The sequence below is a fragment of the Lepeophtheirus salmonis genome, chromosome 14 (genome assembly GCF_016086655.4).
Source record: "Lepeophtheirus salmonis chromosome 14, UVic_Lsal_1.4, whole genome shotgun sequence".
NCBI lineage: Eukaryota > Metazoa > Arthropoda > Copepoda > Siphonostomatoida > Caligidae > Lepeophtheirus > Lepeophtheirus salmonis.
This window is the reverse complement of record NC_052144.2, coordinates 7,111,298-7,137,416: the sequence shown is the minus strand read 5'-3', so window position 1 is coordinate 7,137,416 and position 26,119 is coordinate 7,111,298. Positions and strand designations below refer to the sequence as shown.

General features: G+C 29.1%; 1 protein-coding gene across 1 annotated transcript; it reads right to left on the bottom strand.

Annotated features, from left to right (window-relative positions):
- Positions 1-23,035: 23,035 nt before the first annotated feature.
- LOC139907235 (uncharacterized) lies at positions 23,036-23,545 on the bottom strand. Its single transcript, XM_071893500.1, has one exon. The coding sequence runs from the start codon at positions 23,543-23,545 to the stop codon at positions 23,036-23,038; it is 510 nt and encodes a 169-aa protein (XP_071749601.1).
- Between the last annotated feature and the right edge of the window lie 2,574 nt (positions 23,546-26,119).

Sequence of the window (26,119 nt, the reverse complement as noted above, 5' to 3'; positions counted from 1 at the left end):
AGTTAATTCATATTTCGATATATTAAAATATAACTAATTAGAATCCAAACAAAACAAATCTGAGCTCACTTGCAAGTCGAGAAAAATGACACTTAAACATGATCGACGAATTTCCATTCGCATACTCCATGCAGTTTGGTGTCTCCGTCTACGTCTTCAACAAGTCTGAAACCTTGGAGGGAAAGAAGGGTTCTGGGGGAAAAAACTGGACCTGGAGAAATCCCCTCATGCCCATGAGGGCCCATTCAAGAAATATCGGGATTTCACTCTTGACTTTCCAGAGGGCCATCAAAAAAGATGATGGAGAGGCCACTTTTGACACCATCAATGAGCAAATCCCATCTCCTCCGTCACAAGACCTTTTTGCGCCACTTTTTCCACCCTACAGCCTTGTAACCCCCTCTACTGCAGTTTCCGTCATCCAAGCACTAAGACCCTCAAAGCCACTGTCAGCAAGTACTGGGTCGCCATGATAGAGGACAACATCTGCAGTGGGTCTAAGGTCTTCTGCCGTTGCCGAACAAAAGCCATTATTTTCTCTAAGGGCGTTTACATTAATGATTAAGATAATTCAGACACTTGTTAATTTATAGTAATCATTTTGTTGAAATATATTGTTAATCAATAAATGATATCTTGTAAAAGTTTAAAATTCAAAGTGTACTGATTTATAGACCACTTAATAATACTGTAATTAGTCCACTTTTCAAAAAAAAACTCGTAATTTAATCATTTAATATTATTGGGTGGTTAAATAAATTCCTACATACTGAGACAAAAATCTTTGTTGGCTCAAAGTTGTATTACAAATATTTATGCAATTGACATTTCCCTTTTTATTAACTTTATACTTGAATATGAAATAACGTGGGTTATACAGGCAATATCTGTACATGCAACTGTTTGAATTCGGAAGCATGTTATGAAAATGATAAATTTATTTGGTTTTTCTTTACTAAATTATTACACTTCCATATTTATTCTCTCTCTCCTTTTTTAAAATATATGTCTTGCAATTTAGTTGTGTTCTCCTTGATTAAAGTGATCACTATTTTTGAAAAGAAATAGTAAGATTGTGCGGATTTAAAGTCAGAATGTGGCATGGCAATATCTTTGATTTGACTCCAAGTCTAACCGAAACACCCACGGGCATTTTCAATATTTTGGCTAATAACAGTCTGAGGTTACAATAATACATTGATTTTAAATAATAAAATGTTGCATCATTTTGTGTACGTAAAAATGCAAATTATTTCATATCAAATAATTACATATATATATATTTATTGAATGACCAAATCTATGTGAAATCTTTTGTCACTAATCTTGTTTCAATTGAACTTGACCACTCCCAAACACTTCTTTTCAAGACATATTTAATCCTTGTGACTGAATGTAGGAGAATGTATTTTGTTGAATATTATTTATGTTCTAATATAGTGTTAACTTTAAATTAAATTGTTCGTCTATATTAATACATTTGTTTGTCTGGATGTTTGAAAAGGCATCATTTTTAGAGTTACAACTTGATTTAACATATAACAATATTATGTAAGCTCTTGCTTACTGTATCACATTTTGAAATAAATAAAAATTGGAAGTACATATATTAAGGCTTTTTAATTTACAAATTTTGTTATTGGTAACTTGGTTATTGTTTTTTTTTCAAGTTTTTATCATTATTCTTTAATTCTTGAAGAAATAACATCCAAGTTGTCAGAAATAACATGTGAATATTCCCATATAAAACAAGGAGTAACCTTGAAGAATTATTTAGGAGTTTTCTTCTATAGGTTTAAACAAAATATGTCTGTTCGTTGACGCCTGATAACTCCGGGCAATACCAGGTACTACCTTTAGGTTATAAAATAAGTTCTAAAGGTGGGTCAACAAATATATCTTGCGTGTACACGTATAAGTGCATTTATAGGTTAATATATTAGGGTGCATCAGACCACCAAAGTAGTATGGCGGTATAATAAAATGTTCTACCAATAATAAAAAGAACCATATGAAATATTTTTAAATAAGAATAAATTATACCGTGTCAACATTATGGATTTTGAAATGAAAAAAATATATATATGGTTTTATAACTATGGCAAGCAACGCTGAATATTCTTCTTGGGTTTTTTCAAGATATGTGTTTAATATTATTATTATTAGGTTGCTCTTACTCAAAAATATGTTTTTTTTACTTTCAGTTAGTAAGAAATACATACTTCCTACTCCAGAAATATTATTTTAATGGCTTAAGAGAGCCGAGAGAATGAAATTACTTCACTTCAGTAGGATTCAAAACGTATGTCTATTTTGACAAATAATGAGCAACTTACTGTAGCAATTGGTGATATAAATGAAATTAATTCCTAAGGGACTCTCATAAAAAACAGACACTGACCGATGCTATTATAAATAAAAAACATTGAAATGCTGATACTATAGAATTGTGAAAAATCAGTTGTATTCATGGTGTTTGACACAACTGACTCTAACACAGGTAATGTTATTCAACATGTATTAAGACAGCAATTAATCTGGGCGGTATGTCGAAATCACCTGATGTATCCGTCTTCAAAAAATTTCAAACTGATTTTGAAAGTGGAAACTCCTCAGCATAGAAAAGCTGGCCCTCATTGATCTAAGTTTAATTATGAAATTAAGACTGTGTTACAAGAATGGAGAAATAAAATACTTCAGTTTGTCAAAAGTCTCAACATCACATCAACGTGATGATTAAAGGGAATTCTTTGAACATTGTGTAATTTATTTAGATGGTCTCAGCAATTAGGATTTTATCCTTTAGCGCCGTGGTGCACTTCCCTGATGGTTAATGAAATTACTGTATTCAATCAAAATTGATCTTTTAAACATAATATCTTATCTTTGCCACCTGGAGCCATTAATACCAAATATTGTAGTGAGAAGTTACATGTCTTTGTATATTTTATCTACAGTTTATGTTGGAATAGATGTACCACAGCCGTGGATGCTCTTTGGAGTTATTTGTACCTATACAAGAAATCCCTGTACTATCAGGTAATCTATTCGACCATGTCTAAGGTTGACATATCTACTCTATCTTTACATCTAGGATATTTAACCACAAAAATGGTACTACATGCGCTTTTCAGTGATTTAACTCCGTCATATGAGCAAAACAAATTGGCTAAGAGGCTCATACTAATGAAATATGAATATGGTGACAAACAAGACATACATACATATCGCTCAGGTACAAGTTTTGATAAACCACATTCTCCAATTGACAATTAAAAGTGTTTTATTCCTCCACGCATTTCATCATCCCATCCTCGTCGCCAATGTTGTGTCTTGACGAGGGAGAGAGACAAACTTATTTATAGTAGGAGAGATCCAGGATGACCGAGAGACATGAGGAGAAGAAATGTGTGGAGGAGTAAAACACTTTTTACAAGAACATCTGTATTATTTATTATACAAAACCATACTCTAATTTATTTACAAAATACATGACTATTTATACGACGTAAAATACAGTACTTATAATACATACAAGAAAATACGAGAAGATAAGAACATGAAAGGAAATATGAAATACATTACAGTCTTATAGTTATGAAAATGACTTTATTAGTCAGAACAGACTCAAATATCCTTCTTTTGATATGTAACATAATTTTGAAACTTTGGTGGAATTATTTTTGATACCAGCAATTCGCCAAGGGAGTTAGTTGTAATAGCACCATCGTTCTATTGTGTTAAGTTTAGGTAGAAAAGTGATGGAGGGTGCTTAAAGACTTAACAATGTGATGAAAACATTGTTATGGTTAGCATAATGTATATAGGACATTGAGGAACATAAAAAAGGGTTCAGTTGATGGATATAACATACAATGACAGTTTATATTTATATACTTTGTAAACCATTAGAAAGTTTTGAGACTATGAAATAAATATATTTTTTCTCTGTGAATAAATAATAGTATTCAACAGTATTTGATTCATAGTAGTTTAAAAAAACCATTTATGAAATGAGAAAGCGATATTTGTCTTTAGAAAAATGGTAATAAAATTATTGAATAAATTTACATTTTTTAATGTATGTTTATATGTACTATATTGATGATACATATTTATGTAGATAAATAAACTTCAAAATGTTTATTTATTACATGCCTAATGTATTTCTTAGCTGAAAAACAATAACTAAATAAATTTGTGGATAAAATTCCGGACCTCTTTGAATTTTAAATAGTTTTTATAGGGCTTTTTAATAAAAAAAAATTTTATCGAATATAAAAAGTTTGTGTACTTGGGACTTATCCTTAGCACTTTCGGTCCTTGGAATTCTTCATAAAAATTATCTTAGTTTATTAAATCAAATAAGCTATATGAAATATGTATAAAGATTATTGCAAATATCTTGCAAAAAATATGACGTTTTTCATGATAATACAATATAATAATAACATATTATATTGTGACTTAGTTATATAATTGATTTTATAACAGAATAATTAAAAAGAGGAAAAACACCCTCATTCACGTCACGAGGGATCAATTTTACCTTCTTTAAGGACCGACAAGTGGAACTGGACTGGACTAAATGGGACCGAACCCGACGTGACCGCAGTCCTAAATAAGGACTGGCACAACACTAATAGTGTGTCTCTTATTGGAGAACTCTCATGACATGAAAAAGTTTCTTCGTTCTGAAACATTTCAGCCTTCATTACAGATATAACGTTATCTAGTACACATGAAAGGGATACTATCATACATGATCTATGAAAAGATTTACACATTGTTTCTTAGTACCAAAAATGAATATTTGCAAATAATTAATTAAGTTTCATATATATGTATCAAAACATCAATAAAAAACACTCTCCTGTTTTTGAATGAGCTGATAAATTTGAACAAACTACGAAATTGACCATTGGAACTTCTATGGTTAATATTACAATATAAGTAGGTTATTCTATGATCTCTTGCTATACTAAATTCTTCTTGGGTCATTTCATAAATATTGGTTCATCCTGCTTAAATCTGGTCAAGTTTGAGTCTTTATTTTTGGATCTTTAATGCCAGTCAATGGAGGAGCGTCATCAAGAATATAAAAAAACAAAGAGAAGATTGTAAGTGTAATGAATAATTACCCAATTTGGGAGTTACAGCTTCCTTAGACTCATGATTTGTAAACACTAAACTCACCTTCTATATAATTTACGTAAATAATTAGCATTTATATTTTACATAATAAAAACAATCGGAGTCTATTCTAATTTTTTGTTTATAATACTAATAAGTAATTTGGGTCATAAGAGTTAGCTGGCTCATATATAATGACGTTACATAAAAATGTATATATTGTGACATATTTTCAATAATTCCTGTAATAAACAGTTTTAATCTGTATCGATATTATCAATAATTATAAATATTACATTATTATATCAATACTTTTTGACAGCTCTATTATTTTTATCTTACTGATTTAAATGGTTAAAGGTAAGATTTTGAGGAACAATATTACTTAATAAATAAGTTAAACTACCTCAACCATGATATTTGAGAGCATTGTAAATCTCAGTAGCAACCAGTGAGGCAAGTGTTCTCCTATTTCTATTCTTTCTTATTTTTTTATCGATTTATAATTTACAAAAACATGAATATTTGCTGAAACAGAGCCCTGAAGGTATTTGTGGAAGTGAAATTATCCAATTGATTGCAGTTATTAGTGATTTACAATGTTAAATTGATTATATCTTAATCTCTGATATTGCATTTAATGTCAATTATTCAACACCTGTTTTTGCGTTAAAAAGTGTCCAAGCGATATTGAAACATAGGTTATCCCATATTTTTCTTACATTAAAAGGATTGTACATATATAAATTTAAAATTACCCCAAAATTTTTTCTTTAAAATAATTCCAATATAATAAATTTATTTTCAGGGTGTCTACAATATACATATAACGTCTTTTAAATAGATTAAAATCATCCTAGACTTACTGATTTTAAAGAAATATACACTTTTGGAACAAATATATATGGAAGCTTTAATTTCATTTTTGAATATAAATGATTTTTATATTACATTCTCTCCCCTTCTCATCTGTTTCCCTGGAATTGCCCCAAGATGGAGGATCAGTGACGTAATAAATTTTACATATATAGTAAATACATCTATCATTGACAACCATTTCCAGAAATATTTCTTTGAGTAAAGAAATATTTTTTTTTTTTTTGCTGAAGGGGTTGAGCTTTTATATATGTAAATCTATGTAAGTATTTAATTTTTTTTCTATATAGTGAAAAAAAAACCCAACAAATGAGAAATCAAGCGTAAGTAAACAATAATAAAATTAAATCAATAGAAAATAAGTTATTTTGACATTAAACATTAAAATTAGATTTAAATTTTTATAATTTGGGTTCACTGTCAAATGTCCTGTTGGTTGCACAATGAAACCTCGTAGTTAAAATTAACAGAGATTGTAATTGAATACTAGTGAAAGTTTGGGTCTCAACTTTCCCTATTGAAAAAATGATCTTCAAATTGGTATCCAATATTAATCAACTCCAATTTACTTGTTGTGCCAGCTGTCTAGTTGCTGTTTCTCTAATTTATAAATAGTTTCTTCAAAATTGAGTGGTTATATACAAATAATATCTTGTTAAGTCGTGAAGAATTTCTTAATATCATAGGCAAATATTTCAATTGAGTGGCTAACTACCATTTAGATTCAGTTGCTTGTTTGTTGATAGATACAATTAAATATGCTGTGTATTTTATAAATTTATTTTTAAACAATTTTAGATTATATAAATTCCCCTGAATCATATATAAAATACCTCATATAAGCTTCTTGAAGGGCCACAAAAATACTTACCTTGACAATATGTACTATTTAAGCCAAAATCCTTAAAAAAACTTGTAAAGATTATTTGAAAACATGGCTGTCGAACTAGATAAAGAAGAAACCTCCAGAAAATATAACAGATGTAACTATACATAAAAATTTGTACAATGATAAAAATTGTGTCATTTAATTTTTTTAACTATTCCACCATTCCTTTTTCATTTGTAAATATCATCAAAATTTTAAAAATCTTTGTATGAATATAAAATATCTTCTAAATTGTATCATAATTCGAAAATTACTTTAAGAATATGGAGTTTGGGATTTCAACAAAATATCATATGTTATTCTTATTAGCAAAATATTTTATAAAGTATGGAATACTTTATGTGAACTTTCGCATAAACAAGTACCTATTTGTTTTTATGAGGTTGTGTGTATTATTAAAAATATAGCTACAACATTATTATTTTGTAGATACCGTTGTACGTCACAGTCCTCAAATTAAAAAGCAGAGAATCAAAGATATCAAAGGGAAAAACAAAGGAAATACTTTTAATGATAAAAGTTAATTAAATTCATCTAACCTCAACTAAAAATATCTAAATATAGTTAATTATCCTAAGCAAGATAAATATAGAATTGCAGATACCGGGTGGTTCATTTAAATCTGAACACTTACTAATTACATAATTACTTAAGATTAAGAGATTGAAATTAATTCATATTTCAATATATTATAGAATAAGCAATTGGCTATAAAACAAAGCAATCCTTAGCTCTCTTGTTCACGTTCGAGTCGACAAAACGACTCTTGAACGTGAGCGAGGAATTTCAATTCGTATAATTCAAGTAATTGGACGTCTCCAGTACCACTGTCGACGCCGCCATCAATCCAGAAACTTTGAAGAGGAAGAAGGGCTATGACAAAAAGGCCAATCTGGATCCAGATAAGTTAAAGAAAACAGTCCCGGCCAATCCTCTCAAGTCCATGTGGCCCAAACAAAAAATCTCGGTGTTTCACACCAGTCTGCCCAGAGACCTATAAAAAATGGGCGGAAAGAGCCTTGTGAGGGGGGAGAGGCCACTTTTGATTCCAGCAATTCAAGAACACCATATTCTCCTTTACAAGACTCTTTTGAGTTATTTTGGACACTATTGGCAACCCTACAGCCCGGATGAAACCCATTTGACTAAACTTTTTGGGTGCATGTCGATGGGAAAGACTGCAGTTTTTGTCATTGAAAAAAAAAGAGTTCCTCAAAGCCAATACCAGACAGCAATATGATACAATTATTACATATGTAGCGGGCCATGCCTTCGGCCGCCGATTGCAAGCCATCATTGCCGCTAAGGACGGCTACATCAATGACTAAGAGAGCTCAGATATACATCTATTTATAGAGATAGTTCTGTTGACATACCATTCATTGTTGATTAATGAATTCTATCTACTTGTTTAAAATTCAAAGTATTCGCATTTTAATGGAGCACTCTTCAATAAAATTAATCAATTAATCATTATTTAGCATATCAAACTGTATAATATCCCAGTTCACCAACATAGGCTTAAAAAATGACATCATATATTTGCATCTATAGATAGTATGAAACTCATATGTTGTAACTAATTTAATTTAAAAAGATAAATTATTCTTGATCCTATAATATAAATTTATTTTCCCCTAAATAATCAACCATGAAAACATTGATAAAACAAATGGTACTAACTATTATCTAGCTATTCATAACTTGGGTGAATATCTACATACCAACAATTAGAGGAGATATCCCAAAGGGGACCAATTCCTTGGGGAAGAAAAGAAGTAGACGAAAATAAATTGCAAGGATGAAAAAAAGTTAGTTTAGTTATACCCCAAACAAACAATATACATAGTTAAGAAGCCTAATAACAAATTATAAGGTAGCCAAGGGATTATTGTCATATCGTTATTTTCTTAGACATAGTCTAATATTAACTCGATATCATAATATTTATTTTTAACTATGTATGTATTTATTATTATAACTTATAAGATAAGTAAATATAAGAAGGTTACCAGATTTATTATGCGTGTATATAAGTACATATATGTAAATGATATTTTTGTCAGAGCAAATCTTCTCCACATATCATTTATAAATATTTGTATATCCAACCCCCAAATTATTTTAGAAATCTTTTTAGTTTTTTATGGCGGTAACGCGAAAGTGTTTTACATCATGATTTTTTTTTGTAGAAATTTTTAGAAATTGTATAAAAGTCATTTCAATGAGAAGAAATATATTTTTACTTTTTTGTACAATACATCACACATTTAATAGTATTATTTGTTTTCTAGTTTTAATTAAAAAATACTAGAATTTTGTTTTTTTGATGACCAAAATCTGAAATAAACAATTCAAAAGTTAATACATAATCTACAAAGTGATAATCTTTACAGCTACATAGGTAAACTCATTACTAGCCTTTTCTTGATTAATTTTGTTATTTTATCATATCTGTTTCTAATACTAAAATAAATCTGAAAATGTTTTTTTTTCTAATTTAGCAACACCAGTAAAGTACAATCTTAATCTTACATTTCTTTCTGGACCGGCATTAATGACGTTAATGGCATTGATCCTTAATTTTGAAAACATATAACAAAACATGGGAAGGCTCAGCCTGTACTTTACTTGTGTTGCTAAATTAGAAAAACATTTTCAAAAAGAAACAGATATGAAAAAATAACTAACTTACGCACAAAAAAGCTAATGTAATAGTGAGTTTACCTGAGCAGCTATAAAGATTATTACTTTGTAGATTATGTATTTACTTTTGAATTGTTTATTTCAGACATGTGCCGTCAAAAAACACAATTCTATTATACAAATTTATCCATTCTGTGATTTTTTTTTTTTTTGTTTGTCAGGAAATTAGTCTCTAAGCCCAATAGTGTAAAGATGAGTCAACAGTCGCATGAAACTAAATCTGCAAGTGTCGTAAACTGTGATAGTTCTCTGATAGTTCACATAATTAAATAATTATTGTTTTCTTGACGTGTATTATAAAAGTAAGCTATGTGTCGTGTTGTTTTGTGTCTAGCGAGTTTGTTTGTAAGCCTGTTGCCATATGACGCTTGCCGGATAAATTTGTGCTCGTATGATAGTTGTTATTGATATTCTTCAAAAATGGGCAAAAAACAACCTTTTCATATGTTCAAAGGGCTTATAGTGTGACATGACACGGACAAGGCTTTTTTTGAGCTCCAAATTACTGTAAAGATGTAGTGTAGTAAGACAGCTGTTCACACTGCCATCAGTAAATTTGGAAAATTTGGGATTTATAAGGACAAATGAGAAAAGAGTGCCCAAGGTAAACGACCACGAGAGATAATACCAAGATGAGTTTGACTGTTCCAAGATCTCTCACTAGTTCTTTCAAATGAAATAGTGTTGACACTTACTTTGCACCCATTTCGAATCCCAAGTATACGGAATTTTTTTGAAGGAACTAGTGCCAGATTTTGAAACAGTCAACTTCATGATGTTGTTATCTTTCACTTAATGAATTAGGGAGTTAAATATCAAAGGTGGTCTTAAACTTTTACAAATGACTGAAGAGCTTCAATACAAGTATTAACTTGCTGCTAAACATCAAAATAATAACTTATTATATTTTTGCAAACAAGTTTGATGAAGTTAAGTTCGGTGGGTGCAAAAATGAATTTAGCATTCATTGTTAAAGTATAGGTTTCTTAAAGATACTTAAAAAGTTTAAATTTCCAAAACTACGTATAGATGTAGTGTCACAACAGGCAAGGTTTTGAATACTAAAAAAAAAAAAAAAAAAACGTCATAAAAACTGATACAATTCTCGTTTTTTTAACAATCCAACTCATTATTATATTATATAATTTAAAAAATATATCTTCATGATATTCCAGATCAACTGATTCCTATTGATTAACCCTTTTATACGTTTTCAACATTGTAACTTATCTATTTTTTGATTAAAGTCTTTGCTTTTATATGTTGTAATACTAAGCTCATTTCCATATTTTATAAAAACAGGAAATACGAAACTACTTTTTCTTCAACATATTTTAAAGTCAAATTTTATATATATAATTCTGAATAAAAAAATAACAATTAACTACAAATATTTTTTTGTAGTGAATGCGTTTGTTCTTTTTGTCTTGTCTTTTTCTTTTTTTATTTCAAAGTCCAAACTCTATCATTAGGATATACCTAATGTTTGTTCCACAAAACAAAAGATATAATACACAATTTTAAAAAGTTATAAAACTCCAAACACAGATACTTAAGGATTTATTTCTAATACTTTTGCCTTGCATTAAGATATATAAGCCCTTTTACTATATTTTTTTTATAAACAACGTATAACTAAATGTGATTGTTATTTATAAGATCAAGTAGTCACAAAGTTCTAAAACATTAAAAACAAACTGAATAGTGAGTCTTCTACAGACAAACTTTAGATGATAATATAAATATTCATTGTAAATTAGGGTACATTGTAGTCTATAAATAAAAAATTCAAATATAATTCTTGTAGGATAATGATCAGTTCTTCTACCAGTCTTTTTTTTTTTTGTTATAAGATATCCCAGGATTATTAAGTAAGTGTAACGTAAACGGTCAAATCATATTTTGTAGGGATTTACTTATACTTATTTATTCTTTATCGGTTAAGTGCAAAAATAGCAACAAATACTGACTATTGTAAAAATAGTAATGCATACTAATAAATTGATTAAGAAATAGTTTTAAAATGAAGTTAAAAAGAAAATCAGTTTGAATAAAATAGATAAAACTATAAAATAAAACTGTTATATTTAAATAATTTGACAATATATTCAGTGTTAAAACAAAAAAAAAATCATCCACAAAAATATTCAAGTTTAAAAAATAAAATTCCATTTAATATAATAACAACTAGTGGTGGGAATATTAATCATAATCGGAGAATAAGGTGCTTTTTTATGCACTCAAATTTGGCATTAGTTAATCAAAATATAATTTACAATTCTTATTCATTATAATTTTTTTTTTTTTTCCACCATTTATTACTTAAATGTGTATAGCCTCCACTAATTTATTGTAATTATAATTTTTATATTAAAATTAAAACCGGGATTTTTTTGGAAGTGTCTCAGCATTACATACAATTCAAAAAGTCATAAATAAATTTTCAAAACGGTAGCTATCGCTTAAAAATTTATTTTGATTTTTGAAAATAAATTTAGGCCTTCCAAAAATAATCAAGCAATTTATAATTATTTTGATATTCATTTTTTTAATTTTAAAGAAATATTTGTGTATATAAATTTACGATATTTTATCATAAAATGTGAAACAAACTAAATTTGACCATGTGTTGAGTTTTCAAGAAAATGTTGCTCTTACACTCCTAACTTTAAAAATATATACATATTTAGCAGCAACACCATATATTTTTATGTCATAGTGTTAAAATAATGAGGGTTCTTTTTTGTAGATTAATATTTTTTTTTTAAAGTATATTAATTAAAAATCAAAATGATAGCATGTGGTTCCCATGCTGTTTATACATACATAAATAAACTTTACTATGGTATTACTTTGAACTTAGAAAATCAGAAATAAACGAAAGAAAAAAATGACAAAAATTATGATAATTGGATTCTCATTAAGATTGTTGTCTAATATAGCGAATGCTCTGGAAAGTAATTAGGACAAATAAACGTAATAACTCCTACGATCAATCTCCCTCTCCTCCCCCCTCCTACCTTCCAAAAAATTACTGAGGAAGCAAAATGATTCTAACCCCTTGATTCTGCGTTATATCTATATAATGATTATTAATGAATATAATTAATAAAAAATAACCTCTACAAAAAAAAAATGTCGTCAAATTGTAACAAATGACAATCGGAAAAAGCTCATAAATGATCAGTTCAACGTTTACCTCTAAATATAACATCAGTTGTGACTCACGAGTAGATGAAAGTTGTAAATCAAGATAGAGATTTAGATACTAATTTAATTATTTTAGAACATATAAGTGGTTTTCATTTATTAAACATAAGTCTATTGACGCGAGTTTATTTTGCAATCAAGTTATTTTATAGCTAAAAAAGAAATTGGTTTAGTATCAATGTGCAGTTATTTTATACGATAATATTTTTGTCAGTTCACCATATAAGCTATACTAGGGATTTTTGACAATTGTTCTTCAGCAGATCAGTGTGCGCCAAGTGTAATCGAGTTTGCTGGGGAGGAAGTGGTACTAGATAATAATATACTACAGTAAACTTGTAAAACCAGCAGGAGTTTATATGTCAACTGTTGCAAAACCAAAGCCTACTGAACTCGGATAAGACATGAAGAAACACAGGTCTTATATTTGGTATTATCTAAATTAAAGAAGGTAAGAATTGCAGAGAGATCAATTTTATGTAGTTGCAAGAATAAAGTAATTACTAGTGGGCAAAAGACCACGTTATATTATAGTTTATTTTTTTATCATACCCCAGATCATACAAATTTCAACTAAAGACATAACACATGTACTCCAGTCATCCGTATTTGCCCCTGTTAGCTAAGTAATATTCTCAGGTATAATTAAACAACATCGATTGGTTTTTAGAAGAAAAAGAGACGCGAGAATCAACTCTTTGCAAATTAAAAGAACCAAACTGTATGCTCAAGAAATATGTCTCTGAATAAATAAAATTTATATTCATAATGGCAGACAGTGATACTGAGCTTAAAGTTTTAAATATAATGTAATCTTGGCAAAAAAATTTCCAAACAAGCTTGAAAAACAAGATTCTTGTCCTCCCCACAGTCCCGACAGTTTTCCCGTTTAAAATTCGATATCTTTAGGCACCTCAAGAGGAAGCAATCATTTTGAATGCTTGGTACATGGTTGCTATATTAATTTATGGAAAAACAAATTCGTTTTTTGCTTATATAATTTAGAAAGTGTCCCTCAAAAATGTTTTAGCAACCACATTTGAGCCGTCAGTAGCAAAAGTTTGCAAACCTTTGACCTATACAATAAATGTATCTCTATTTTATATCAATAGTTTGAATAGGATTTTATGTCGAAGTTTTTACTTACATATAAATTGGACTCCAATATGATATTAAACAAATAAACTTCCTTAAAAAGGTTTCATACATATCTCTCTAAAATTATGTCGATTAGGATGCAAGAGTGTATTAATTCAATAAAATTGGCGAATGTTTGAAAAAAAATTTAATTGCTTGTGAAAATATAATATCTATATATTTTATACTTATACAAAAAAATCCATATATCGATTTCTTTTTGAATGAGTTTAATCAGTCAAAAAATGCATAATATATATATATAAGTATATAAAACCTATAATTGATTAAATAAAGGATGATTGCAATTTTTGATTGTATATTTCTTAATTATATTTGGTATTACTGTAGTTAGATAACCTTTAAATGTTTTTCTTGCATATTTGAAACATATCAACAGAACGCCTATTTAATATAAAATTCAACATATTGTGTCAAATTACAACTTTTTTTATATGAGCAGGAAAGTGTGAGTAGTTATTTGTATGATGTTGCATCAGCACACCCTCTAAAAAGGTAACTATTATCCTTGACGTCACCGGTGAGTAAGCGAGTGTTGTTTTTCTGTTTCAACTTTTTTGATTTAGTCAAAAAATCCTACATTGTACTCAAATAATTTATGTATTTGTTTGATGTTCACCCTGCATGGAAATCATGAAAATAATGTCAGAATCCGAGATATAAACAGACTTTTTATTAAAGCTTTTCAGAATTCTGAGTTACGTAAGAAAGCTTTGTTTCATTCTGATCAGACCAGTTTCCTCAGCTCTTTAGGATAAGTTTTTTTTTTTTTTTTGCAAATAACTTGATTTTTTTTTTCAAAAAACTCGATCGATTCCCTATCTCTCAAAATTAATATTAAATGTATGAGTTGTCCCTTGGAAAATACACTAAAAATATTAAAAATGCAAGAAACAAATTTTGTACCAAAGGAAAAATGGAGAAGGTATATTAACTACGGATTAAAAAAAATGAATTACGTAAATGAAGGATTTGGTATGTATCTTCATTATAGTTGCAGAAGGAACATGTCAGGTTAGAAATAATAATAACAATAAATATATCACTAGGTCAAACATTTGAAAAAATTGCTTTATATTTACTAAAATTATTATTTTCAAATGTTCAATTACATATATATTGCATTTTCAAGTTTATCAAAATGTGTACAAGTTTGATTATAGTTGCATCAAATGGATAGAAAACAAAAAAAAGTTGTATACAACGAGATTTTTTTGATATAAATTACTTATTAAATATTTTTAGCTTATAATAGATCGTTTTTGTTAAGAACTTTAAAATAAACAAGGTAAATTTAAAAAATATATTTTCAATTTTTTGTTGGCTATCTTTAAAATAGTGTATGCAATTTATTTATATATATATTTGTAAAACCTTATGAAGATCGTAGAAATATTTTGTTTCCTACGCGAAATGGTGTTTTTTTATTATTACATGAGTGACAACACAAAAATCATTTTTGTCATTCATCTTCATGATGAATGTAACTTTTTCTTCCCTTCACAGAATTTACTTTGTAAGAGAGAATGAGTTCATGGAGGCTGTGTAGTTATTTATTGAGTTATACTCAACTCTGATAGTTGACGAAAAAAGTGCCGCTACAAGCCAACATATGTGGCTTTTAACTTTATTTTTAAACTTTAGTATACATTAGTCTTTTCTTTATTAGAAAATTAATTGTAAATAATTACCGTAACGTAGACCGTCAGTGCCATACTGCAGTTTGTATTTTACAGTCCCTGTCATAGTCAGTATATTTGGGAATTATGTTGATTTTAGGTTTTATAAAATAAAAATTTGTAACATCTTTTTTCTCGTAACATATCTCAAGAAATATAAAATAATTTGTATTCCTTTTGGGAAAAGAATATTACTTAAATTCAAAATGACCTATTTTTTTTTTTTTTTTTTTTGTAGAATGTATGCCAAAAGCGGATAATTATTATGTGAGTTGAAGACTATATAAATTTATCTGAGCAATAATTTTAATAAAATATTTAGAAGAACTACCTTTTTTTTTATTTTAAGTCATATTAATCATTTTAGTGCTTATGTTGCTATTTTTGTAGATCAAAAATTACTTTCTCATCCGATAATTATAGTCCTATTTTCCATTGGTATCTCAAATACGTCCTACTTTTTGTTTACACTTCATCAATTATACGTTCTAAACCAAAAAATACGACGTAATATTAATTTTTAAATCCAAAATAATTAATTAATATTTTTTTCTATTTTAAAACAAGGATAATTATTATTTATCGTGAATCAAAATCGATAATTATTTACTTTTTTTGGCTTGAAAATAAAATTTTTCAGTAGAATTTTTTTTTTAAATTAGTAATGCGAGTAGAATAAATAAATTTTTTTTTGAACAGTTTATTAGTAAAAAAATATGAAATTAACCATTCATTTATTTTTGTTCTACATTTGCAACATTTAAAAGAAGAGCCCTTAACACAAGAATTAATTGTTAATAAATTTATTTTCTTTTGATCAAAAATACAAAAAAAAAAAAAATTCAGTTTAAAATTCGTGGGATATAGTCGTGCAATTTGTCAAATGCTTTACTGAAGTATACGTTACGTATTTGTCCCTCTGGGATTGAAAGGTATATTATTCTTATTTTTATCAGATTTAGAAATTTGTTGCGGTTTAAAAAAGGATATGTGATTGTCATGAACTCCTTTCAAACTGGTTATCGTTTTGTCTGATTTTGACTGCCATAAAACAATATATTAGAAAGAACGGTGTAACAAACTCGACATAGCAGACTCTTAACACATAAGAACAAGACATGAACACAGGAATGTTCATTATCAATACAAAGATAGGCTTTAATGCATCAATATGATTTTATTCAGTCATCAGAAGATTTTTCTTAGCTGAAGAATAATTGTCAAATTGTATTACTATTTTGTCAACTACATTTATTTTTTTTGAATTTCAAAGTTTATCTTGGGACTTCTAGTGTCATGGGCATTTTTTATTATATTATTTTTTTCAATGACGTCATGATGCTGAAATTAATACTTTTGATACAGTTTTGGTATAATACAATTTTAAGTACACCTGTACTTCGGTACTACTTATGAACACCAAATAACACTATTAAACATTGACAAAAGCCCTCGAAAAAATGATAATTATAAAGATATGAATAAGTAATAGCCATTTATGTGCTATATGCCAAATACTTAACTGAAGTATACGTTACATATTGTATATTGGGATAATTCATGCATTTATTGCTGGTAAGCAATAAAAATCAACATAGATTATGGCTTGAGGTAACACATAGAAATTAATCGATTTCTATACATACCTATTCCATAATTATGAGTCAAATTAAACAAAGAACCGAAAATATTGGTACATAATTACCTACAGTACATTTATATTTCTGCCCAAAATTGTTGGATAATTAAAAACACTCTAATTACCTAAACTATTCATGTAGTGCAATAAATTTCTATTTATTTTGAAGACATAAACACTTATAAATTATTAGTATATATATAAATAGATAAATCCGTAGTATTTTGTTTAAATAATTTCTTAATGCCTGTAAGTAATTACAGATAATTATTTTCGTTAATTCTCACCATATATCCATGGATATAATATCTATACATACATATTTGTTATATGAAATATAGTTCTTTTTTTATTTAAAAAATCACATAGTCTCAACTGGTCTCACAGTAATCTGATTTCAGCATTTAACATCACAAAGCAAAACACACAAGAGTTTCATAACGATTTTTTTATTATTAAACGTGTCCCAGCAAATCTGTAGTGTTTTATTACACAAATTATTATATTTCTTCTACATAGATTAACTTGATTTTAACAGTTATCTGTTTTAAACTTACTTAAACTATTCAGTTAAAAAATATGGCTATAGGCTTACTTTGTGGTCCATTATAAACTGAATACTTACAAATTGAATTATTAATGAACATACATATATAAATAAACCGGAGTCATTGCGTAAAAAGTATAAAAATAAACATTAGAGTTTATACTTAATGCTGCTCTAAGGTAGAATTTCAACTAACATTATAAAAATCAATCTTTAATAAAACAATGATAAACGTGTAAATTAACAATTATGATCAATATTTGTTAAAATTTCTTAACACCCTTTTATTTAATACTTCGATGATTCCGTGAAGTTGATGGAAGGTACCACATTTCCACACCTGCAAAATTCTATGACTAAAATACTGATTTAGGAATTTTCATTGTGAGAGATATATAGCGGCCTGAAGCTGCCAAAATTATACCTCTTAGCTCATCCACCCAAATAGGCTGATAGTTAGTTAGTCGGCTGGCGATGAGGGCTTTACAATTAAGAGTTGCAAAGTCCAGAGCCCATGTTACCTCAAAAGTTCCACCCTTCTTTTTTGAAATTCCAAAAAGAACAAGAACTTTAAAATATTTTTCTTCCCTATTCGTCAGTCCCTTTTAGATTTATGAATACAAATATTTAAAGATATAGATGGCAGGGTAGTCTACAGCGCATGAAGTCTTTTATTATATAGGTTACCACAATCCTTGCAGGGCTTAGTATAATTAATACAATCTGTGGAGATTTAGAACTGCACGGTAAACTTTTTATCATCATTAATTCCCCTCAGTGAAGAAACTATTTTTCTTTTCCAACCCATAGAAAGCCCAAACGCTTACTATGCAGCTCCTAGAGTCAATTTACAGTTGCATCAAAGTTTAGGAGGACCATTTTAGCGTGCCATGGGAATGACATTGAATAAAATTTGGAAAAATTAATAAGTGGAAATCTTATTCAACCATCGTTGAGCAATTCTTCCAAATTTAAATTGTGAACTGTGTGACTGCTTGTTTTGTTTAAATTGAGGGGTCCTTTTAATTTCTAAAAATAACTTTTTATTTATATTTTGTCGAATTATATCAATGGTTGGGTCATTTTTAAATCCAGGGGTGATCATCCAAATTATTATATGAGCTGAGCCACAAACTGGAGAAATCAAAGATGTAATTTTGTTGTCAGGTTAGTCCCCATTATAAGCCAAATATACATTTGTCGGTTCGTTATACTTTTTCTCCATTCTACTGCTGGATTTCTTGAAATATCCCCAAAAAAAAAAAATGAGCAAATTTTCAGAACAATAAGAAATAGTTGGGCTACTCCACCATCTATATGGGATTTAGGTCTTTTCATGGCTTCAATATAACTTCTTATAAAACAAACCATTTAGCCACTTGTCTTCTTCTGGAAAGGATTTTTCAGCTAGTTGCAGACATATATAAAATTAAAGGTCATAAAAGTCAACTCTTTTTCGAAGTTTGAATCTTTAAAAAAAATAAATTCTTTGTTAGCGTAGGTGCAAATTTATTTACACCTACGCACATGAATACCACTGCTACTCCATTTTATACCCAAAATATCCACCATTCTTCTAACTTTATGTCCTCTTCAGGCTTCCAGGAGCCTAAAGGTAAAGTAGACATCTTATTTTTATTCACATCCAATCCTGTTTTTTCTTGAAACTTCCAAAATTAATTCATTAAGACTTTTATTCTGAGAATTAGCTGAGACTCAGAATTCACCTCTACGGTTAAAGTTGCATCATCTGCATACAAATCAATAATATGCTGAGATCCCTGAAAGCTAATCCCAAAGATTCTGGACCTCTTTGTAACACCTAAAACGAGTTCTTCGATTGCAGCTATGAAAAGAAGTGGAGCAGAGGGGCACCCTGAACACAGCTCTTTTCTAAGATGATTAGCTGGCTTTCTAGTGCATCCAATGACATCGTTGCAGTGCCGTTATATAGCAAGGCAGGTACGTAATTTAAAAAAACGTTTCGGAAGCAACTTTTTTATCTATGAATTTGACTATGTGAAAAAGAGTTGCAAGCTTTGCAGAGGTCTATTGCTATTATTTCCCCAAACCTCTTCCAACTTTCCACTGTGTCCATTGCAGCTTGACTATTGCATGAAACATCGGAAATTTTCCTCTTCTTTAAAAATCCTTTTTGTTCAATCCCAATTTTTTTTTGAGAATTGATTGCGTCTGTTTAGCCAATACTCCAGAGAGAATCCTATATTATTCATTAAGAACAGCAATTGGTCTTCAATGGTTATAGTTTGTAGAATTTCTCTTTTGCAGATTCAATGCAATTTTTCCTTATGTCTGTGATTAGGGGACTCGTTCAAACTTTTCCATAGAACGTCCAATTTTTTCAATCACTTCAATTCGAATAGACTGCACCCGAGAATCCATCTAAGCCACAAGCTTTATAATTCTATTTATACTTTCCTATAAAGTTAGATATAAAATCTTTGGAGAAGATATATTTCCCTTGAGCAGTGGAAATTACCTCTCTTTTTGGAAAGTGGTCTCTTTTTGTGACAGCAATATTCTGGAAATGGGAATGAAAGTAATATAACACATTTATAGATTTAGTTATAACTTTTCCTTTATGAATAATTTTTCTATGCCAGGGGCAGAAAATCTGTCTTTCTTAACAAATTTCTTAAGCCTTCTGCACGCAGATACTTCTAATTCAACTTTTTCTTTCATTTCAGCCTCAGCAATTTCTGCAGTTCTAAAAAAATCAAAGAATCTGCAAACTATGGGCATGAAAAAAATTATCCATATTTGGGAACATTATCCACATGACTGGTTTTTGACATTGTTTCCTTCCTATTTTCCAAAAGAAACCGTAATCGTTGTATGAATTATTTTCATGAGCCTTTGAGTCGCTTTGTTAGATAAAAAAAAGAGTCAATAAAAAAACCTCCTTGCAATTTTTTTGAAATTTTGTTTTGTATTTATCGTCTTCTATCAACCATTTTGGTATCCCTAATTGAGAAGTTTTATAAGGTCTGTGCAATTCTAAGCAAATCAATTTAATATAAGAGGAAGGTTCAGGTTTATAAATTTTTTTTTTTACCATATGAGTCAAGGTAAGATAAATCAAAGGCAAGTCAAGACAGAAGGATATGTATCCGGTTTACTTCTTTTTCCCAGAGAGGAAGAACGACTACGATTTCCAAAATTGTATGGACGTCCAAATGAGGCTTGGATTTTTTTTTTTTTTTTGCCTTTCTACTTTCTCCATCATTCGTCTTATCATTTTCTAAAAGATAACATTCGTTTAACTTATCCGAATTTGCCAGATCATTGTTTACTCCGCAAAGCTTCTCTTCATCTTTTTTGGCAGTTTGTGTCTCACTAACTTCTATAATTATTTTTTTTCGGATAGAAGATCCTTATCAATTCTGGAAGACTTAGTTTCATCGTTTTCTTCTACAGTTGGGGTCCCACTAACGTCTTTAATTTGTTTTTCGGATACAAGATCTTTATCAATTCAGTAAAACTTATTTTCATTTTTGTCTTATAACAATTGGGCCACCTTATTCTCTTAAATGTTTACTTTTGATGGTAGACTTTTTGATGGCCCTTTCACATTCAAAAGTTTTAAGTCGTTTTTCAAGCAATAATGCTTCATATGTCCAAAATTAAAGTCTCTTTGACGTTGAAGCTCCATTCCAGAAAACTTCAGCTTAATTAAATGCCTCGCCTAATTTCAATTAACTTATATATTTTTATTGATACTTTTTAACTGTTATTTCTGATAAAACATATTATTGAGAGTCTGTGATATGTTGATAAAGTTCAATTTTTTCTCATTGTCATAATTCAACATATTATTTTGATAAATCAAGTATGTGATTGTCTGATGTTTGTATATAAAGTCGTTTCGAAAATGCAGTAAAAAAATTACAAATCCAAAAAACAAATTATTGTACAAACGGAAAAAGAGAGACCCTATATTAAATGCAAATTAAAAAAGGGAATGAAGTTAATGAAGGAAGAAGGTGATAAGCGAGTTAGTATGATTTATTTTTATTTTGGTCGAAGAAGAAACATTGCATGTTGACAATGGCTATAAAAATATATTAATCATACGCTCAAACATTTGAAAAAATTCTTTATATTAACCAAAATTAATATTTTCACATATTCACATATGTTGAATTTTCAAAAGTGTCAAAAAAATAAGTAGTTTTGATTAAATTAACATCTGAAGGACCCAAAACAATAAAAAATAATGTATACAAGGAGGTTTTAAAAAAAGAAATTTAAACAATTTTTATTTATAGCATACAGTATAACGTTTTAGATTAGAATGTTCACAGTAACAAACTTAATATCAATACAATATTATTTTATCTTTAAGAACACGTGTTTGCTCTAGATCAAATATATATATAAATGTATTAAGCATAAAATATGAACGCAAATATTTTAATGTATAAATGATACTGAACATTTTTCTCTATATTCGAAAACGTTACGGACTTGGAATTAGATCATCAAAAAGGGAGTATCGAATTTCACCCAATGCAGAATCAGAGATGGAATTTGCAAATGGAAAGTTATCGTTATTTTAAGATTAAGTGGGTTAAGATAGAGTTTATTTGTAATCAACCCCCAACTTTCTTTGGTCAATACTTCTTTGGTCATACTGGTCCCCCCAAGATATATACTTATTATAACACTGATAGTTCAGAATTCTTTGTTTTAAAAGATATTAACCAAATTCTGCAAATGCACGGAACCAAAATAGGTTCAATATTTTATCATAAAGTGTTCCGTAAAGTCCTTCCAGAAACCAATGTTGAAAAATTTATTCAAGGTAATCCTATGGATGGAGCTGTTGTTACTAAAACTAATAATTATTCTAACTATGGTTGGATTAAATCTACTGCTTCTGAGGACCACATACCTTACTATCAACTTTGTAAATACTATATCCCTAGAATTATGTCTATGTATAAAAAACCTACACCAAAATCTGTTGCACCTACTTTAAATTTACAACTAAAAGTTACCTGGAAAACTATTTTTAAAGGTAGATGTGTCAATTTATCATTAAACGATACATCTGTTAGACCACATTTTGGAAAAACATCAATTGGCAACGATATTCCTATACCTCATAATGAATTATAACACTATATTAAACTTTTTGATTTTTATTAAAAAATATCATTGTGCATTCAAAATAATTATATGAAATAAACATCATAACGATCCATACTAAATTTGTCGCGTGGTACATTCTTGTTGGTAAACACAACCACTTTAGGTGGTGTGAATTGCTTCATCATACCCTTATATTTTGTAGTTGTGAATATTCCATTTTTAAGATTCTCCATCATACTCCATGACCAGTAATTATTTGGGTTACTTCTAGCCATGTCAAAGATAGCAATCTTTGCGTCTGTATCATATGCAGTCATTAAATCCGTTACTTTTCCTCCGGTACATGCCCAAGCATCTTGACTAGATACTAAATGTTTTATTAAAGTGGATTTACCTTTATTTCCATCTTCATCAATGACAAATAGTATTTGTCGGTCATTTTGATTATTAATTTTATTTATAACAATTTCTTGCCACGGTCTTAATTCAGTTATAGGACCTACGAATTCTTTATAATTTGTGTCAATGATTTTTTGAATTTGAAAATAATATTTTAAAGCAATTTTAGGATAATTTTCTAAACAATGCTGCATTTTCCAATTTTCATGCAATATCCAATTTACTAATTCAGCAAACTTGTTAGTTATAACCATTGGTGGTTTCAATCGATATATATACCATCTTTTTCACAATATTCTTTCTTCGCATAATCTGAGCCCCTAAAATTTTCGCTATGAGCTCTCTCCAAACCAGGCAAGCTTTTCCAGTATCTCAATATTCCACTGCTTAAATATGAAGTTTTAAAATGAATATAACCTTGCAGGTGTAAAGTTCCATTTAACCCATATTCTTCTCCGACAATAGCGTATACCAAATCATCATTATGTAAATCCAGAAAATCTTCTATTGTAACTTGTTCTTCACTAGTATAATTATTTAAAGTAAAACTTATTCTATTGTAAACTGAGTTACTTTACATTAGAATCAGTAAAAATTATGTTATATTTATAAAACTTGTTTTGTTTTTGAAGGACAAATGAAAAAGCACAGGATATTTTCAAAAAAATATTCAAATATTAAAGACTGATACAAATCTATTGTAAGGTATGTTTGATCAAAACTAAACCATTTCACTTTTCAAGAATGGATGTACAATATATGTCAATATATATATTAATAATCCAATCGAATGAGTTACTTATATGATAACTAATGTACAGTGTTAAGAATCAAGCTTTCCAGTGAATTTTTTTTTTTTTTTTTAACTTTTTTGGAAAAAATATATTAACAGAAATTGTATTCATATCCCAGAAGCTGTAGCTAATTCGATATGGCCACCATTAGAATCAAAGACAGCCATATCACAGTGCCTACAGCTGGTTCAGTCCTTGACAAATATGTCCTCTTCGAAGTTGGCCCAGATGTTGGAGATGGTCGACTTCAGCTTATCAACATTTTGGCCTCTTACCAAAAAGTAATAAAAGGGATTGAAATTGGAGGGTGACTGAAGCCACTTGTCATTGGGCCAGAAATCAGCAAAGTTAAGGGCACATAACTCCCTTTTCTAGACCTCTAGACATCCATTACCGAAACAAAAGTTTCATGTGTATGCAATTCAATCCCAACCTTGATTAAAATTTAAAGTCGGTTATATAATAATATTAAGGTTCTTTTATTTATGTGATTTTACACGTTTGTTCTACTTTCTCAAAGTAATGTATGAGAGAACAGTTTTTCTTTGTAACTGGGTCAAGTTGGTGTTTTCCAATATCCAGTAAGCTTTGCTCCAACTCTTTTTAGGTAATAGTAAAGCATTTGTAAATTTACAGCAGTGAATTAATTTTTCATACTTTAATTTTTTTTTAGAAAACTCAATCTTTCGCATTAGCTAAAATTCTTTCTTTTTTTGTCCGGAAATTCGTTTGCATATATATTTGACAGACAAAAATCGATTTTTAACGTAAATATCCGTCATTTTCCGTAGAATCCACCTTTTTTTCCTTTTTTTCCTTCCTTCATCGAACGTCAACTTTTTTATCATCCTTTGAAGTTCATTACACTTAAAACATAAAATACAAACAGTACAATGATAAAATTACTGAACTTAAAACGAAGAAGAAACATAACATTCAAAATTAAATTCAAACGTTATCAAATAAAATTTAAATATTGTTTAATATAATTATAATTAAAATCTTTGATAGAAAGATAAATGTGCTAGAGTTTTAAGAATTATCCCATTATCATAAATTCATTCTTTATAATGCTAATGATACTAGTGGAAAGGGAGAATTTTGTGGCATGTCGCCGAATATATTGCAGTCTGGACCTTTGAATTGATTTTCTTTATCTCAATTCTGTAGAGATAGTTGGCTCTCTTTGAGTGCAACCATTTTCTGTTGGAGTCAAAATCTTCGTAGTTTTTCTGTGACGATTGTATTCACTTCAGAAATTAGAGGGAGACGAAGGAACACGGGAATAATAGGCACTCTGATGTTTCTACCGACTCCATACAAAAGGAGCATTAAAAAAATCAGAAGTCGATTATGTGTGAAAATAGATGATGTGGCCACCCTATAGTGCAGCTATTTTTCATCCATTGTGAAAAAATGATTCTTGTGAATCACCTTGGAGCTAATCTGATATAGCAGAGCTCCAATTTTAAACATCTTCTATGCACCATTTCAGAAGCTGAGCTCTTAAATTTGCTTTTCATCAATTTTTCCCTAGGCATGCTTAAAGGTACACACTTCATATCAGTAAAGAAGGGAATAGGTGGACAACTGTAATGCATCTTAGCCTCTTTGACATCTGTTCAATTGCATAAAAAAAGACGAAGTTCTTGATAGATGTTAAGAGCTGCAGCTCCGCGATTGTAGTAATAATCCACTCCTTAAAAAGTTATTCACCCGAACGGAAACAGGGGTTGGAATTAAGAGGCTCCTTCGGTCCCATTCAGGAAAGAAGTCTTCAAATATTGACTCCCAGGATCTTGATATTATTGCCCAATAAAAATATACTTTTTTGATGGGGTTAACGAGCTCCATTGGGCCTGCGAATATCCTGTTTCAAAATAGGCCCCTCTTGTAGCTATTAAAAGAGTCCCAACCGTCACTGCAGAGGTGTCTTGACTCCCAATACATATATTTTGACCTTTCAGACTTACG